Here is a 16717-nt window from a genome sequence, read left to right on the forward strand (position 1 = left end):
GGAGTTCGTGAGATTCACCAGAAATGCGGGAGTCTCCCGGAATCAAGTATGACTAAGGTAAAGTGACTGAGGACAGCAGAAAGTATAAATCAGGGTTTGCTAACACAGGTTTTTAGACCACTAATATATTGGTGCTTTATAAATAAAGGATAATAATAACAATAATCCTGTTGAACTACAATTCCCATTATGCACCAAACCCATAGGTTGTCTGGGACTTGAAGTTTTCTCAGCAGCTGGGGAGCCACAGATTACCTTCCTGTAATGCCAGTCTTGGGCACAGAAACAACCGTTCCTTACAGGAAATACAACACAACCACAGAGCAACAACACATCGTGTCATGTGACTGGCTACTAAGGCACACGTGACGAGTACTTGCGTCTCCGGGTACTATGGTTACCAGCGGCCATGACACTTTGCGTTGCATTATGGGGTGAGAATCCCACAGCTAACATTCTGCTGCATAGGGAGAGAGCGGTGTCCGGTGTAACCGGGCGGGGTAGGGCATGGCGTCTGCTGAAGGGTTTCATGCGGGACCTGAGTTTGATGATAAGATCGAGAAACTGAAACGTAACATGATGGACTGGTGAGTCCTGGGAGGAGCTAAGTGGCCGGGAGACTTGAGTTCACTTACTAGTGACTAACACTGCATGACCGGCAGCACGGTGTCACCCTACCATCCCTAATTGCATGATCTGATCATATCACCGGTGACCTGTTATTTCACTGCCACAGTCCTGATACCCCTCTCCCATCTGCCTCTATTCGGTCCTCTCAAAATGCCCCTATTCTGTGTCCTATATTAAACAAGGACATTAAGCACATTTTTTTATGTGAAGTGTGCTCACAATTAGTAAGTTTTGTATTTATTTAATGTTTAATTTTGGTTGATACCAGCTGCCTGGTAATGTTTTGCCCACCTTCTAGTTTTCCATTTGTAGAGTTTACCATTTTTTTTTAATTCTGCATTTTTCCTCTCGACCTTTCAATAGGCTCTCAAAATGATTTCTTTCTCTCCACAATTTATAAAGGCATTCACCGTTTATTTTAGTACATGTTTTATTGCTGTGTGGTGCTATGCATGCGTTGAATCATTGCCATAACTAGGGCTGTGCTATAGGGGCGACTGCCCAGGGTGCAATGCTGAATTGGGGTGCAGTTTATGAATATATTTGGTTCATTTGGTTAAAATTGAGGGCTATGGGGGCGACATCTTTTTTTCTCGCCCCAGGTGCTAAAATTTTACGTTTAGGGCTCTGCTTATGATAAATTGCATCTGAAAGTTCAGTGATGTGTGGGAGTAAAATGGGTCATAGTTTTTGTAACAAATTATTTAATTAAAAGTATAAATTTTGTTTTATTTTTTTAAATCTTCCAGTGAAATAAAAAGAATGGCATTGGAAACAAAACTGTCTCAATGCAGCTCATCTAGTGCACATTTGTAAGTATGCTGTGTAAACCTGTGTGTCAAGGAGATTTTAATTTGTACTACCTGCATTAAATGTAGCAATCTACAATATTTGAAATACATTTTACTTATTAACACTTATAACTTCCTTTACTAATCAGGGGGTTTCCAATCATCAGGCTACAACATGGAGGAAGTGTGTGATTTTTATTTTATTTTTTAACGTGTCCAATGAGCTGTTTGAGCGCAGCAGGTAAACAGCTGGTTATAAAAGCTCTTCAAAATGTTAGCAGGGAATTCAGTTGTGCATGAAGTCCCGTTGGAGCCTTGCATGATGTGCGTTTGCGTGCATTTTCATGTTTAGTGCTGTGACGCCCTGCAGATCCTCATACCACAAGGCTCTAATGGGACTTTGCACCCAGCTAAATTCCCCCCTTAGTGTTTTTCATGTTAACAGGAAAACCACTATCTTTAAAATAACAATGTTGGCATGCAACTTTACAACTCTCCCCTTCTATACTATCCTGTGTAACTAACTGTCTTTCAGCTCCACATGGATGTCCCAACGCCATCTAAAGCTCAGCATGTCCAGAACAAAGCTTATTATCTTCCCTCCTGCTAGAATCACCACCTCCCCTCAAATATCAGTAACACCGCAGTTTCCTTAGTTTCCCAAGCCCGCTGCCTTGGTGTCGCACTTGACTCCTCCATCTGCCTTATTCTTCGCATCCCAGTCCTGTTGACTCCACCTTAAAAACATTAGCAGAATACGCCCTTTTCTTACTCAACATGGTACCAGAACTCTTGACTGCTGCAGCCCCATGCTATCTGGCATTCCCAACACGATATATCCACACAATCCATCCTAAATGCTGCTGCAATACTGATCTTCCTCTCTCACTGCTCCACATCTGCTCCACCACTTTGCAAATTCATACACTGTCTCCCTGTGTCCTCCAGAATCCAATTGAAATTACTCACCCTTATTTACAAAGCCCTCAACACCACCCCTTCATACATCTCATATCAACTTCTCCCGTGTTGCTCCCCACTTATGCAATTCCCTACCATGCCCAATAAGGCCTTCCCACAGCTTTCCAATCTTTAGACGCTCTCACAAAACCTACAAAACCCATCTCTTATTTTTTTTTTAGACCTTGCCTTATCCCCGATAATATTATTCGTACTAATATACCCTCGCAACCGTCCCAATCTCCACTCTAAGCTATATTTACTCCTCTTATTTTAGCTGTGCCCTCTTCCACTTTGAGTATAAGCTCTCTAATGAACTGGGTCCTCCATACCCTTTGTTTTCATGTCTGCATTAATTATGTCTGTCTTGTATGTCCCTATTTTATGTATGTCCTGTTTTCCCTACTGTGTAGTGCTGCAGAGCACTGTGGCACCTTACAAATCTTTGATAATAATTATGCAACTTTTTAAAAGCTGCCAGATCAGGAAATCTGCTAGTGTGAAACCATCCAGGCAAAACTCATTCATTTCAATAGAATATTTAGTCCCCTAAGATGTACTAGTATACCATTCTCTCCGTCTACGGCTGAAGCATTGGAATATAACGCTTATGAGCCCTAGTGGGTTGTCCTGTGAGATGCCACACTGACCAGATCAAGTGATTATTTAAAAGCACATACAGCTCAGTGGGAGAAACAATGCAGCCCTGGTAGATTTATTGTTTGATCTTGTCAGTTATACAGCAAAACGTTTTCAGAAATCTTTCTGAAGTGCTCCGATGGGTCCCAGCTGTAATGAAGGTTGAGGACCACTGACCTAGAGGATGGGACAGATAGCATGCTAATCATATTTATTTATATAAATATACACAGTTCATTATTTATTTTTTGTTTTGGTTATAATATTTAGGTAATAAACAGACTTTCTGTATGTGTTGGTTGTGTATATATTTGTTTTTCACTTGTCTTCTGTACTATATCAGGCAATTTTTTATTTTTTTTTATTTTTTTTTTAAGAGCAACAAGGGTATTGATGCAGCGAGGGTATAATGTTAAACATTCACTGTAGTTCAAAGTAACTTATGTTTTCTATCAATATCAAATAGCCTGTAACTACACTAAGAGAAAATTATTCAGATTTTTGTTGTTGTGTGTAATCGGTTTTGATTGAGAAAAAAAATGCAGCAGATGAAACAAAGGACAACGGTAATTTCTTGGACAAATATTCCAATCCATCTGCAAAGTTCAAACAATAGAAATCAAATAACGGGTTACAAACATACAGACAAATTACAAGGTAATAAAGGAAGGGAAGAGAAGAAGGGTGAGAAATGGAAAGAAGGAGAGGAAACCAGGGAGCGGTGGAAGAACAAGGACTTCTCAGGGTATCTCAGTATATCAAATAAAAGTAGAACATCAAAGGCAAATGTACATACCACACTCACCACTGAGAGCTCCTATCCAGATGGAGTCGAGATCCTAGTTCACCGGCCATAAGGGCGCGGTAAGAGGGAGATTCATTCAAGTCCGGGAAACCATAATGCAGTGTAATCAGAAAATTTCTCTGGCTACTCATGGTAAAACCATCCACAAGCCTATAGTGATCAAGCCGTCTAAACCACTCTTTCACACTTGGGGGAGTAGGAGATCGTCAGTGTACTGGAATGACCGCTGTGGCGGCATTATTCAATGTCAGAGTAGTGGTTTTTTTTTTATAGTGGGAAACGGAAACATCTGGAAGGTTAAATAACCAAATGTCTAGGCCCTCTGGTATAGGGCAACCTATAATTTCCACAGCGTGTTTTCTAACGTTATGCCAATAGGGGCTATGGCAGGGTAAGATCGCCAAATATAAAGAGGAGATCCTGGACCCAGCCCACACCTCCAACAGGAGCCCGAGACACCTGGGTGCATCTTACATAGTTGTTATGGGCACTTGTTCCAGGGAGAGAGGACCTTGTACTACGTCTCCACCATAGAGAGACTAGTAGAACTGGCTAGAGTGTGTTCGAATATTTTGGTCCAAAACCTGTTTAGGGTTTTGAGAGGTGCAGCACATGCCCTCAAAGCTAGAGAGGCTCTTACTTGATCCCACCATAAAGGCCTTAGTCTGTAAATAGTGTCTGGCTTGCAGATATAACCAAAATTCTGATGAGGTAAGGGCAAGTTTTTCCTGCAGAAGAGAGAAGGTGCAAAAACTACCGTTCGCTGCCAGCTGACCACCTTACCGGCAGACCATATCCCGAAAGCTCCTGCGCTAGTCCAGGGGGGGAGGGTGGGGCTGGATTAGCAATCAAGGGTGGTGAGAGGTGATAGTGGAGAAGATGTAAACTTCAGGGTCTGTAATCTAGTCCAGCATTGAAGTATAGGATGGGATGAGTGTGAAAATGTAGGTAACCATGGGAGTATACAAGATGGAACGCCCATCACCTGACCCTCAATATGGATTGTATAGAGGCAGCTGCCCTGGTCTATTCCAGAATTGTATTGAGGAGCGCGGCCTGGTAATAGTTAGAAAATAGGAGCAGTTTGAGACTACCCTGCGACTTCTGCCTATAGAGAATGTCATGGTGAAATGTAGGAGGTTTTCCTCCTAAACAATGTCACGAACTAGTCTTTGAAGATTGAAAAAATATTTGGGAGAGATGTGAATTGAGAGGGTTTGAAGGAGAAACAAAAGCTTCAGCAGAGTGTTCATTTTAACTATGTTTATTCTCTCTAGCGAGGAGAAGCCTTGAGACATCCCACGTCCAAATTGCCTTATACAGGTTGGAGAGGTCCTTCGTTAGCAAAACCCCAAGATATTTGTTGGGACCGTGGTGCCAGGTGAAGGGAAAGAAATGTTCGAGTCCCTCTAATGTGCGTGATAGGATTTAAAGATGCAGGGCCATGGATTTGGTATAGTTAATTTTGAAATTCTATAGTGAACGAAACCTCTTAAATTTGAGAATTATATTGGGCATTGAGATCACGGGGTTGGTGATTGTGGTCAAGAGATCATCCGCAAATAGGGCCAATTTATGTTCAGAAAATTTATTTTTAAATGTATTATTTTACAAAGTCAATGCAAATGAAATCGTTTTTTGTTTTTAAAGAGGACTTGTGCACTATTTATGTATGTGTGTGTGTTCTGCCATGTCCCTCTTTACAAAGGAGAGGTTTGCAAGCGGCGCAGGTCCGCTCCTAAGTCGTTTTTTTTTCCCCTCCATGGGCTGCTTTCTCATACTGAGTAATGCTTTATATGTGACTACTTCACAGCTCTCTGCCTCGCTAGAGCCAGAGGAGCTGTGAAGTAGCCACATTGGAGAGAGCGTATTAAGCATTACGCAGTTCACCTTATGAACCAGGTCAAGTGTTATCTCGGGCAAAAAGAGCCACAGCAGAACTCAGTTTTTATTATTCATGCATAGTGCACAAGACAGTATGCAATGTATAAATAAAATGGTAATTCTTTAAATAATGTACACTGTTGTAAAACAAAAACAGGTTTTTTTTAGGTTGTTTAAAGATTCTTGCTAATAAATATTTATTCCTTTTCCAAGAAATTATCTTAAGTATGTGAAGCTACAACATTCTTTGAGAGAACTATGTGAGAAGGAGAAAAAAGCTCATCTTCGAAACCAGGCGTTCCTGCAGGAATTTTATGGCATTGAAACGTGTTTGCATACGCTGATGACAAACTCCCGGCCGTCTCCTCGTACAAAGGTAATATATAGGAAAGTGTTTTCTTTATCCATCATTTATTTGGCTTCGTGGGAAAGAATTCCATCCTCACGGTTAAGAGTTAAAAAGGTTCTATGTAACGGCAGCCATGCAGAAATGGGAGCTAGATGAACAACATACTATTAAAAATAACACCAGGTTTATCCCCAGTTTAAACAGAACCCACATTGCATATGCATTTGCAAAATTGGGTGTGGTCTAAGGAAACAAACTCCCGGTTTGTGAATGTCACTAATCCATTTTAAAAATTTTGCGTATGATTCACATATTCCATTCACACTCCATCCCGTTCCCTGTGATCAGCCAATGACCTTTGCCTCCTTCACTCCGATCACCTCATCCCACTCAAGAATCCAAGACGTCACCCTGGCTGCCCCCCTCCACTGGAATGACCTCCCACGCTCCATCCGACTGTTCCCCAATTTGCGCACCTTCAAACGGGCACTTAAAACTCATCTGTTCCTCAAAGCCTACCAGCCATTCACCAAACCTTCTCTCCATGCTTGATGTCCTCACCTCTACTCCCCTGTCGCCTCTTGCTCCTCTTGTGATTGATCCCCTTGTGCCTCCGCCCTCCCTTTAGGATGTAAGCTCTTATGAGCAGGGTCCTCTTCCCTCCTGTCTGCCCTCCCTTTCGGATGTAAGCTCTTACTAGCAGAGCCCTCTTCCCTCCTGTCTCTCTTACCATTCTTCTCCTCCAACTCCACTGTACAAGCTCAGTTTGGAGCTATTGAAGTACTGAATTTTTTGTTTATTGCTGTGTACGGTTTTATTTTGTATGGTCCACTGTCTATTTTCTGTATGACGCTGTCGGAAATCATGTGGCACTGTATGAATAAAGATTAATAACAATACTAATATGATTTCTTATTTTGTTATAAAGGAATATTTTTATGTAGAAAATTGTACAGAAAGGCTTTATTTTCATTCTATGAATGTGCCTGCGATAGTACAGCATTTTTACAGGACATTAGTGTAAGGTGGCCGGTCTTGTCTTTCCATAAGAGACCTTCTAGGGCTCTTTCATTCACGTGGCTATTTAAGTTCATTGTCTTAGGTGGTACCATCCTAGAAACAGAAGAGACATGTTTCTCAGCTATCCTCCTGCTTTTTTCCACTACCCTGGTACTGACCTAACTGTGCAGTCACCGGCTGCAGGATGTAACCAGTCCCTCTCCTTCCTTCAGTCCATGTATTGGGAGCAAGATGACAGACTACATAAACGGTTTCATTCGAAGATCAAGAGAGGAAACGTTCGGCCTCTCTTGTCCCTGCTGCACCGATCACTGCAAGCCACAGTGTTCCAATACTCTTATTGCAGAGAGGGCAGCGGGTCACTTGTTTCACCATGCATGTTACAGGAATAACTAATTGCAGAGCCTGGTCAGTAACTGGAGTTTCATGGGCCCATTACTATGGGTGATCTCCCCTGTCTTCTCTTTTATTTGTGTGTGCTGAAGAATCCTCCCTCACACTCTACCTTACTTTCTTACCAGATATTGGGTAAAGGAGGAGGGTTATGGGAGGGAGTTAGAAGACAGGGAAATTGCATTTCTTTTACTACAAAAGTTATAACAAACCCAAAGGTTTTTTTTTTTTGTGTAAATAGAAAAACCTGCTCACCTTTTACAGTTTGTTCGATACTGAGTTACCTGTTGTTATACACTGTAGGCCTGATGCTGAGTTGGACGTATGCCCGTTTTGATTATCATAAATTTTGCACCATGTTACTACAAAACAAGTCACGGGCATATGCAGATTTGCTTGTATCTGACCCTTGCGTCTGCTTGCTAAGATGCGGGATGGGAAGGGAAGGGACAGTCCAATGTAGATCGAGTACAGTAAGGACATGTTCTTGTTCCTGCGAACAGATGTAGACCTGCATGGAGACATATATGCCTCTCAGTAGCCATATTCCTGATGACTGTCACTAGCACTAGCTGGGTGCTTCTGATTGGCTGATTGCGGATTCACCTCTGAAGCTGATAGGGGCTTTCTTTGTTGATCGTGCATATATGATAAGATTTTGTGAGTGGATTTTAGCAAGAAAGAGAGTGATACGTGCTGTATTCAAGAGGCTTTTTACATTTTGCTCCAACTTCATAAGGAATACGTCTTTTGCTACCAAAACAAAAGTTTAATATTGAGTGTAAGCTTCAATGTTTGACTGACGTAAACCATGTACAAATATTACTGGTGCAGAGCTGCGCACATCTTGCGTTTCATCCAACTTTGCGTAATTGTGTCTTTTTGCGAGTGCATTCACAGCATTTTACGGGGTTTTTTTTGTTGTTTTTTTGTTTTTTATCAAATGTGCTCAAACTCGGCTTCAGCCCTTATGTCATTCATCTGCCATTAGTTTTTAAATAACATTTTTGATCCAAGAGCCCACAAGTAGACTTATCCTTTAAGGACTAATGTAATTACATTTGGAGGAAACCTAAGTGGAATTAAAAAAAATAATCATATAAAACCCATTTTTATAAAATGTTTTACACCACCATAGTGGAATAATTTCAAAGAGCATTAGTTCTATGAGTTATTTCTGTGCTTCTTTATTGAATAAAGTATGTGTAACCTTTGATAAAGTCTTATGTAACCTTCGTCGTTTATATTAAGAGGTGCCTCGAAAACCCTTGCTCTGTAATAGTAAGATGTTGATTCACATGTACAATCTCATAATTAGTTGAGAATATTATATTAATGTTAGTTGGAGCCACAATGCTGCTTTCTGTGCAATCCTAGAAAATGTATGAGTATAGATCTATGGTCCTGAACATTTTTGATGTTACAGACATGCCCTTCATGCAAATTCATTTTTATTGTGATGTACATCTATTAAAATATTGTAAAAATCAAAAATCAAAATAATCATAAGCAAACATGAGTACTCTTTAAAAAAGACAAAGGCACATCTTTGGTAATATCTTAAGTTGAATAAAAATATAATTTGCATACTACACACATTTACAAGACGCTGCCGGGAGTAACGAGAACTGTCTCACTTGAACATGACAGCTGTCAGGGACTGGATCGTTTTTAATCTGTATTTCTGAGATTTTAGTTGGCCACTTGAACTAGCTGATTGCACTGTAGTTTGGTGTGTGTGTGTGTGTGTGTGTGTGTGTAGACCAACAGTTGTTGTCGATTTAAAACTATCCAGTTGTTTGTTGAGCTAGATGCCTGTGTGAACAACCTCCAATGAATATACTTCCAATGTTTGGGTGCCTCTGTGAACAATGCAATGCAGTCATTTAGCCCAATTATTAAATTACGTGATCAGAAAAGTCAAAGGGCTAGATTTACTAAACTGCGGGTTTGAAAAGTGGAGATATTGCCTATAGCAACCAATCAGATTCTAGCTGTCATTTTGTAGAATGTACTAAATAAATAACTAGAATCTGATTGGTTGCTATGGGCAACATCTCCACTTTTTCAAACCCGCAGTTTAGTAAATATACAAACAGCTGCATAGAATCATGTGACCAGCTTAGTCAGGTGGCAAATTTTGTCAAGGAAGATTATCCCACTCTTTGGCTTATCTACAACACTTTGAAAACATGTAGCAAAGGATAAGAAATCGTATTAATGAAATGTATATGTGAAGCTTTTCAGTTATTTTAAAAATGTAGCAATTTTGTTGTGATTTCACAGAGGTCTATGTGACCTCTGCATATGTATCAGCTTAAAAATAAATGTATGTATCATTATATTTTTAACAACAATGTTCATGTTGATTCAATCCTCTATAAACATTTCATATTCCATAGAAGTATACTCCCAATGCTTGGAGTCTATGTTCAGTACAACGAATGCAAAGATTAATATTTAAATGTAATATGAATGAAAGGGAGATGCTATCTAGAAAGCAGCAAATCCCCCTGTGCACTGCTGCTAGCCATTAAGTAAGACTCCGTAAAACTGCCTCCTGTTTCTAAATAAAATGCAGAAGTCTTAGGAGTATGTTTACTATGCGTAGATCCGCCAATTTCCAGCTCTTTGAAATCATTTTCTTCAAATGGCAATTTTATTAAAGACAAACCCCGATGGGCTTGATCTAAAAAAAAATTGCAGTTTTAAAAAATGACTTCAAAGCTCTGCATAGTAAAAATAACTCCTAGTATCTAATGTAAATAAAAAGTGCAAAAGTTTTGAAATGTTCAGTGAATCATACAATGACTGTAGTAAAATTGCTTCTTTTATGATTAAAAAAAACAAACAAAAGCTGGCCCATGAAGCAAACATTGACAATATAAAATAATTAAAGTAGGTGAGTCAGGCATATTTCAGACCCAGTATTCACTCAACACTTGCTTACATAACTACATTCATTGTTGTTACTCATTAGAAACCTTTGTTGCTGCTAATGTTGTTGCCATGTCAACAAGGGCTAAAGTGTCATAAAGTCCTATTTGCTCTGTCAACTAACTAAACAAAATACATGGCAAAGGTACAATTTGAATTTCCAGAGCTGAATACTTGTACTTAACATTCACGTACTACAGCTGTTTTTGTTTTACTTTTCTTTTTATCGCTTTTCTTTTTTTAAAAATAAATAATAAAACAATTGTGTTTTCTTTGTGCGATAACATGGTTGTCCAAAAGAAAATTAGGTTCTAGGGCCAAGGCTTGAAAAAAAACGTAGCTGTGTAAACTCCATGCTGAACCCAAACACTATGGTGATCATTCAGGAGAGAATTGGCACATTGGGTAACATGTACAGCAGGCAGCTAGTACAAGAGCTGGGTAATGTGAGGAACTTTTACCCCGCCCAGGGATTTGCTTGCAGAAACTTAATACCAAACACCAATTGTTTTCCATCATAAGCATGTTATATAAAGTTAATTCTAAGCATTAAACAAAAGTTACCCAATATCTCGCTCTATGAAAACAACTAATTCTATCTTAGGTCACTGCAGGTCTACATGCTATGCTGCCTACAGATATACCGTATGTCCTACATATTATCTTCCCCAGCTTCTCCTTCCCAACAACTCTGATGGATTCCTAGCTTCCATTCTCCCGCTAGCTCTCTTTGGTATCTGCTGCCTTTACCCAGCTCCCAATTTTAATGTCTAGAAGCAGAGTGATTCCTGAAGTTTGAAGGTTGTCCACTTGAGTATGCTGTCCTCATGTTTCTACCCTTGATGCATAGAAACACAGAGATGCCGTGTTTGCCCCATCTTGTGTATCTTGTTGTCTGTTTTCTTGACCATGTCTTTTGGTTCCCTTGGAACCAGGAAAGTGACAAAGTAGAGGCAACAATTATAGCATGGGGACGACTGTATCCTTATACATGAATGTGTGCTTCTGTCTGAATATTTTCTTTCCTGGGTGAGTGTGCCTACATCTAACCCAGTCATATATAAGCAAATAATATAAATCATAAGTATGTTCGTTCCAGTTCTAATGATGCATGCACACACTGCTTATAGATGGTGTTCAAATATATTCATGGAATGTTTTTGATAAATAATTGCATTCTCCAATCATATGATTTACACACACACACAGTATGTGTAAAGCTTGCTTAACACATGGAAATTTCTTGGCCTGATTTGGTAGCTTAAAACCAGATTGCCCTAAAATCATTTAGTATGCGGATACAAAACGATTGACTTGTCTGATTAGAATCCGACTAAATCATTGGTCATTTTCATCACGTCTGCCATCAACCTAATTGAACGTTTTACGTGTATACCTCCTGTTCATAAAGATTATGGGGTATATTTACTATGCGGTGCTTCCGTAGAACCGCCAATTTGAAGTCAATTTCTTAAAACGGCAATTCTATTAGACAATAAGGTGATGGGCTTTGTCTTTAAGAAAAGTAACGTTTTAAAAAAAGACTTCAAAGCGCCGGAAATTGGCAGATCTATGGAACCGCCACTTAATAAATATACCCCTATGTTTCTTGAAATCCAGTTAAACGGCCTTCCAACTGAACAACCATATCTGTCCCACATGGCCACCCGTTTGTATGATAAACAGCATTAAATAATATTTCCACAAGTACATGGTTTTTTAATGTTAATAAATACTTTAGATTCAACAATCGGAGATAAATATTTACAATTTTACAGGGTTTTTTTATTAGAATAATTCAAGACTACAAGAAATAGATTAGATTGTTCTGAAAACATTGCTACCTAACTTTTAAATAATAGGTATTCCATAGATCCTTAAGGCTTCTGTTCCCAGGTGAGACTGTTCAGTGTGTAGAACTGAAACCTGATGAATTAGCTGCAAAGGGATAATCCCAATACAAAAACCCAATCTGTCAAAATAGTGGTCCAAAGACTGTTGGCTGATATACTTTTTATACCCTTTAGCCATATATCCAATAATTTGCATATAACCAACAAATGCATGCGATTGGTGATATTTGTTACATTTACATTTATTATATTGCATTGATATTTACCATGCATGAATAGCGTGTGATATAACTCTATTGATTAAATATCAATATGCCGTATTGGATTAGTGTTTTGTCCACTAAGTAGAAAACAAAAATATAAATCTGCCATAAATTCTGCTGTCAACCTGATACTCAGTAAAAAAAAGTGTCGGCTCTTGTTATCTATCCTTTCTTTATGCTATATAAAAGTCACTGACCTTTGCCTTAGCAGGAACTGCTCTATACAGTACAATAACATCTCTTAAGTATGTGTAGAGTTGCTTGAATCCTTTTAACTCCTTCCACACCGTACAGCGCTAATAGCCCACGGCTCAAGTTACAATGACCAAACTGAACACTGATCTGGATGCGTGGCTGTCACATGACCAGATTGCTGTTATCTGGCCATTTAGGGGTATATTTACTAAGCTACGGGTTTGAAAAAGTGGAGATGTTGCCTATGGCAACCAATCAGAGTCTAGCTTTCATTTTGTAGAATGCACTAAATAAATGACAGCTAGAATCTGATTGGTTGCTATAGGCAACATCTCCACTTTTTCAAACCCGCAGTTTAGTAAATCTAGCCCTTAGTGTTTTTTTGTACATGTTGAGGTCTAATGTGTGTTCCACTTCTCCTCATCCTCGCAAGAAATTAAAGTTTTTGGACTCTTATTTAGACTAAAAAATATTTATTACTAATTCTAATTACAGGTGTGACTTCATTCATTCTAATCGTAATCCACCCGATTTATTTAAGTTCTTTACAGGGACTCCCAACATCAATCTCTACTCGGTTACCATATTTGCAATGATCTTGTGTATCCGTCTTTTTAACACACATTTCAAAATCTTATTATATCGGGCCATGAAGCACAACAGAAGACCGCTATTTGGTTTGTTTGTTGTGTACATCATCCCCCCTCTTTTACAAGGGAGAGGAAACAGATTACATATCTGCAGGACTGTCAGAAAAAAAGTCTGACAGAAACAGCTGAAATGTATTGGGTTATGTATCTGTAGTAATGCAGGCCTCTAATCCCTCCTACTATCTCCATATAAATGATGCCGTTCAAGGCTATTGCTTCTTTCTTCACTTAAAAAAAAAAAAAAAAAAAAAAAAATAAAATAAAAAACAGCAAAGCCCTTTCAGATGAAATGTCTAGAAACATGGCGTAATAACTTGGAGCATGCTGGCAAGTGTAGTCACTTGTGACTGCGTGAATCCCCCTCAGCAAGTCGATATTGTAATAAGCAAAACTGGTAACATCTCTCCATTATTCAGAGAAGCCAACAGCGTGCTTGTCCCTTAGGCTGCAGCATTCATTAAGAAAAGCTTACTGGGCTGAAAGCTGGAAACAGATGATAACAGGATATGATTTTCATATTTAATGCATCCCCTTGGAAGAGTATGTGTGCTGCAGATTGATAGAAGAATCTACTGCTACTTTAGTGAAAGACTTTCTAGTTTGCCCTATAGCTACCGATGGAATCATTCAGCCAAGAAATTACCTTTTCCTCTTTCTACCTGCTTTCTATATCTGCCAAGCAGGCAGCCTAGCTGCCAGTGAATTTTATTGTGCAGTTAACTGTTTGGTATTTAAGACTCTTATCAGAAAAGAAACAGAGGCCACATATTTTTTTTTAAGTAGGAATAAGGTTTGAGTCTTTCTTTTTTCTTTTTTTTTTTTTTTTTTTTTTTCTTTTTCCTTTTGGTATTTTAGCTGGCATAAATGTGTTTGCAGGAAGTTGTTTCTACAGTTATCCTTGTTCATGTCCTTCTGTATGGCTATTAAAACTTTGCGTGACTTTTGGTAGGTACGTTACAGTTGTGAAGTATGATTAGTTTCTCTGAAATCCAAGCATAGGTCTTTTTATTCATGTAGGGGCCTCATTAGTAGGGTGGGGGGGGTGGGGGTAGGGGAGGGCTGGAAACTTGTAGCCCAGAGAGCAAGAGTCGCCTAATTTAATGGTAAAAAATGCAGGTGACCCAGCCCAAGGTAGGGCACTATGGGACCAGGGACCAGCCAAGGGGGCAGATGCCCCCTGCCCTCCAGCCGAGTCTGCCCCTGGGGGGGGGGGGGGTGTAACAAAGCTGTCCTTGCGTTCCCTGCTGTCTCGGTGGCTGTGTCCCTAATTTTCTTGTTGTGAGTGTGCCTAGCAGATAGTACCTCTTTTTAGGTACACACACCCATAGTTTATATAGATGCTTCTGTCTAGGAAGGGCCTTGGTTTTAGCCAGTGCCAAGCCTCACTCTTCCCTGGCACTGAAGCTGGACTAATGACGGAGGTTGGTTTTTGCTCCTGAAATGAAGTGTGTGTTTTCAAACTGGCAGCTTCCCACATTGCTGGTGGGCAGTGTGCCCTCTAGGATGAGCCATTTTGAGTTGAAAGTTAAAAACATAATCTGATGAGAACTTCATCTAGAAACATTGTATTGAGAATGAGCTGTTCAGTGCATCTCGGTATAACGGATGTTTGAAGTTCAGTTTTTAAGACCTATTTATCAACTTCTCTTAGAGGAAGCAATGTAGGGGGTAAATGGGAGAGGAAAACAAGGGGGGATTTACTAAAATAATACTGGATGAAGTGGAATATGAATTATTGTTAATGTATATTTGCTTTTATTTATTTTGATTGTAAAGGATCTTGTAACCATTAAAATTGTCTTTAGGCTCTGAAAGGCAGATGTTCCATTTTTTATTTATTAAATTATACGGCACACATCACGTAACACTAATTATAGTCTGGTGCCCGACTAAGCAATATCTGAAACTTTTAATAGTGACACTGCACACAGGTTGTCTGCAAAGTTTATATTTCCTGCATCAACATTTAAGGACCCCTTTCTGAAGATATGCACACTGAATGTAGGGATCAAACAACATTTAAAATAAAGTCTGACTCCTGTATCGCCTCCGGTCACATCCACAACTGGAAATATTCTTTTCCCATGCGGCCCCCCTTCACTGGAATGATCTCCCTTGTTCCATCCATCTCTCTCCTACTCTGTGCTCCTTCAAATGTGCACTCAAAACTCACCTCTTCGCAAAGCCTACCAACCATCCACTTAACCCCCTCATCTCCTTCGCTCGTTCCCCCTTCTCTCCCCCCTTGCCTCAACTGGCTCCCCTTGTGCCTGTTCTGTTTACCCTTCCTTAGGATGTAAGCTCGCATGAGCAGGGCCCTCTTCCCTCCTAACAAATAAATGATAATAATAATAATAATACGCCTAAAACTATACATTGTAAACAACCAATGTGGAAGGTGTATGTGTTTTTAAATTGAGGCCGCCTCAGTATCTCACTGTGGGTTAAATAAATTACCTGGGGAAATAGTGGGTGAAAGATGCACCTTTTTTTATACCTATAAAACACACAGCTTGATAGAAAATATGTGACAAAAACAAAGGGTTCACTGTACGGCCAGCTACACATTCCTGAACTTCACCAACATCTGTGTCTCAAGTCACTCAAATGCACTATGGTCTTTATTCCTCTACAAATGTAGAAGGGACTGAGATCAATGTCCTCCTGCTTTTCACGTCCACAAAGAAATCACTGTCCGCGGAGGCATCTATGTCCACACAGGCAAAATCCACAGGAGTAATGACTCTGTCAGCACTGTCCTGAAGAGAGTCTCCCTGTGCCTTTTATTTGTGTCTTTTTCATGACTCATATTTTCACCAGGCGCTGCCCTTGGACCTCCCCGAGTTGTCCTCTTACTTGCAGGCATCCTGCTGTGTGTGCCTCCAGCATGTCTGCTAACTTGGATACGATTCAGTGGGACGCCTGCTGATAGATACAACTGCCAGGAAGCATACTGCAGTACTCAAACAAAAGGCATGTTTGCACAATAGTAGCAGTGTGTTAAACATTTAAGAATATACAATAGACAGAAAGTGCATACATACATATATGTTTACACTCTAAATTTCAAGCAATATTAAACACTGTTTGGACATGAATGGGTGTCCAGCAAGCTAAACTTCTATTTCCAAGGTCATGATACCCTATGTCGTCACGTTGGTCCTTCTTCTTAAACCTGGCTGAAGCCTGTGACCTGACCACTGGACGGCTGGTGCAAACCGATTCAGTCCAGGTGGGGACACCAAGGTCTGTTACATTTATTCTATGATCTGCAGCTGTTCTCCCGCACAAAATAACTGGCCAGTTCACGCCCTAAGTCAGTCTCCAACACAATGTCCTCTGGGAATC

The 16717-nt window shown here is 39.8% G+C and overlaps 1 protein-coding gene across 2 annotated transcripts in view; it reads left to right on the forward strand.

The window, feature by feature from the left end:
* Positions 1 to 390: 390 nt before the first annotated feature.
* KIZ (kizuna centrosomal protein) overlaps positions 391 to 16717 on the forward strand; it is a 100599-nt gene continuing 84272 nt past the window's right edge. For both annotated transcript variants that reach the window (XR_012689777.1, XM_075203835.1), the window contains exons 1-3: positions 391 to 587; positions 1380 to 1442; positions 5923 to 6085. Coding sequence is in view for 1 of the 2 variants with exons in the window: in XM_075203835.1 (XP_075059936.1) it covers positions 508 to 587; positions 1380 to 1442; positions 5923 to 6085 (306 nt within the window). In the remaining variant the exon portion in view is untranslated. The remainder of the gene's footprint in view (positions 588 to 1379; positions 1443 to 5922; positions 6086 to 16717) is intronic.

The sequence above is a fragment of the Mixophyes fleayi genome, chromosome 3 (genome assembly GCF_038048845.1).
Source record: "Mixophyes fleayi isolate aMixFle1 chromosome 3, aMixFle1.hap1, whole genome shotgun sequence".
NCBI classification, from domain to species: Eukaryota; Metazoa; Chordata; class Amphibia; order Anura; family Limnodynastidae; genus Mixophyes; species Mixophyes fleayi.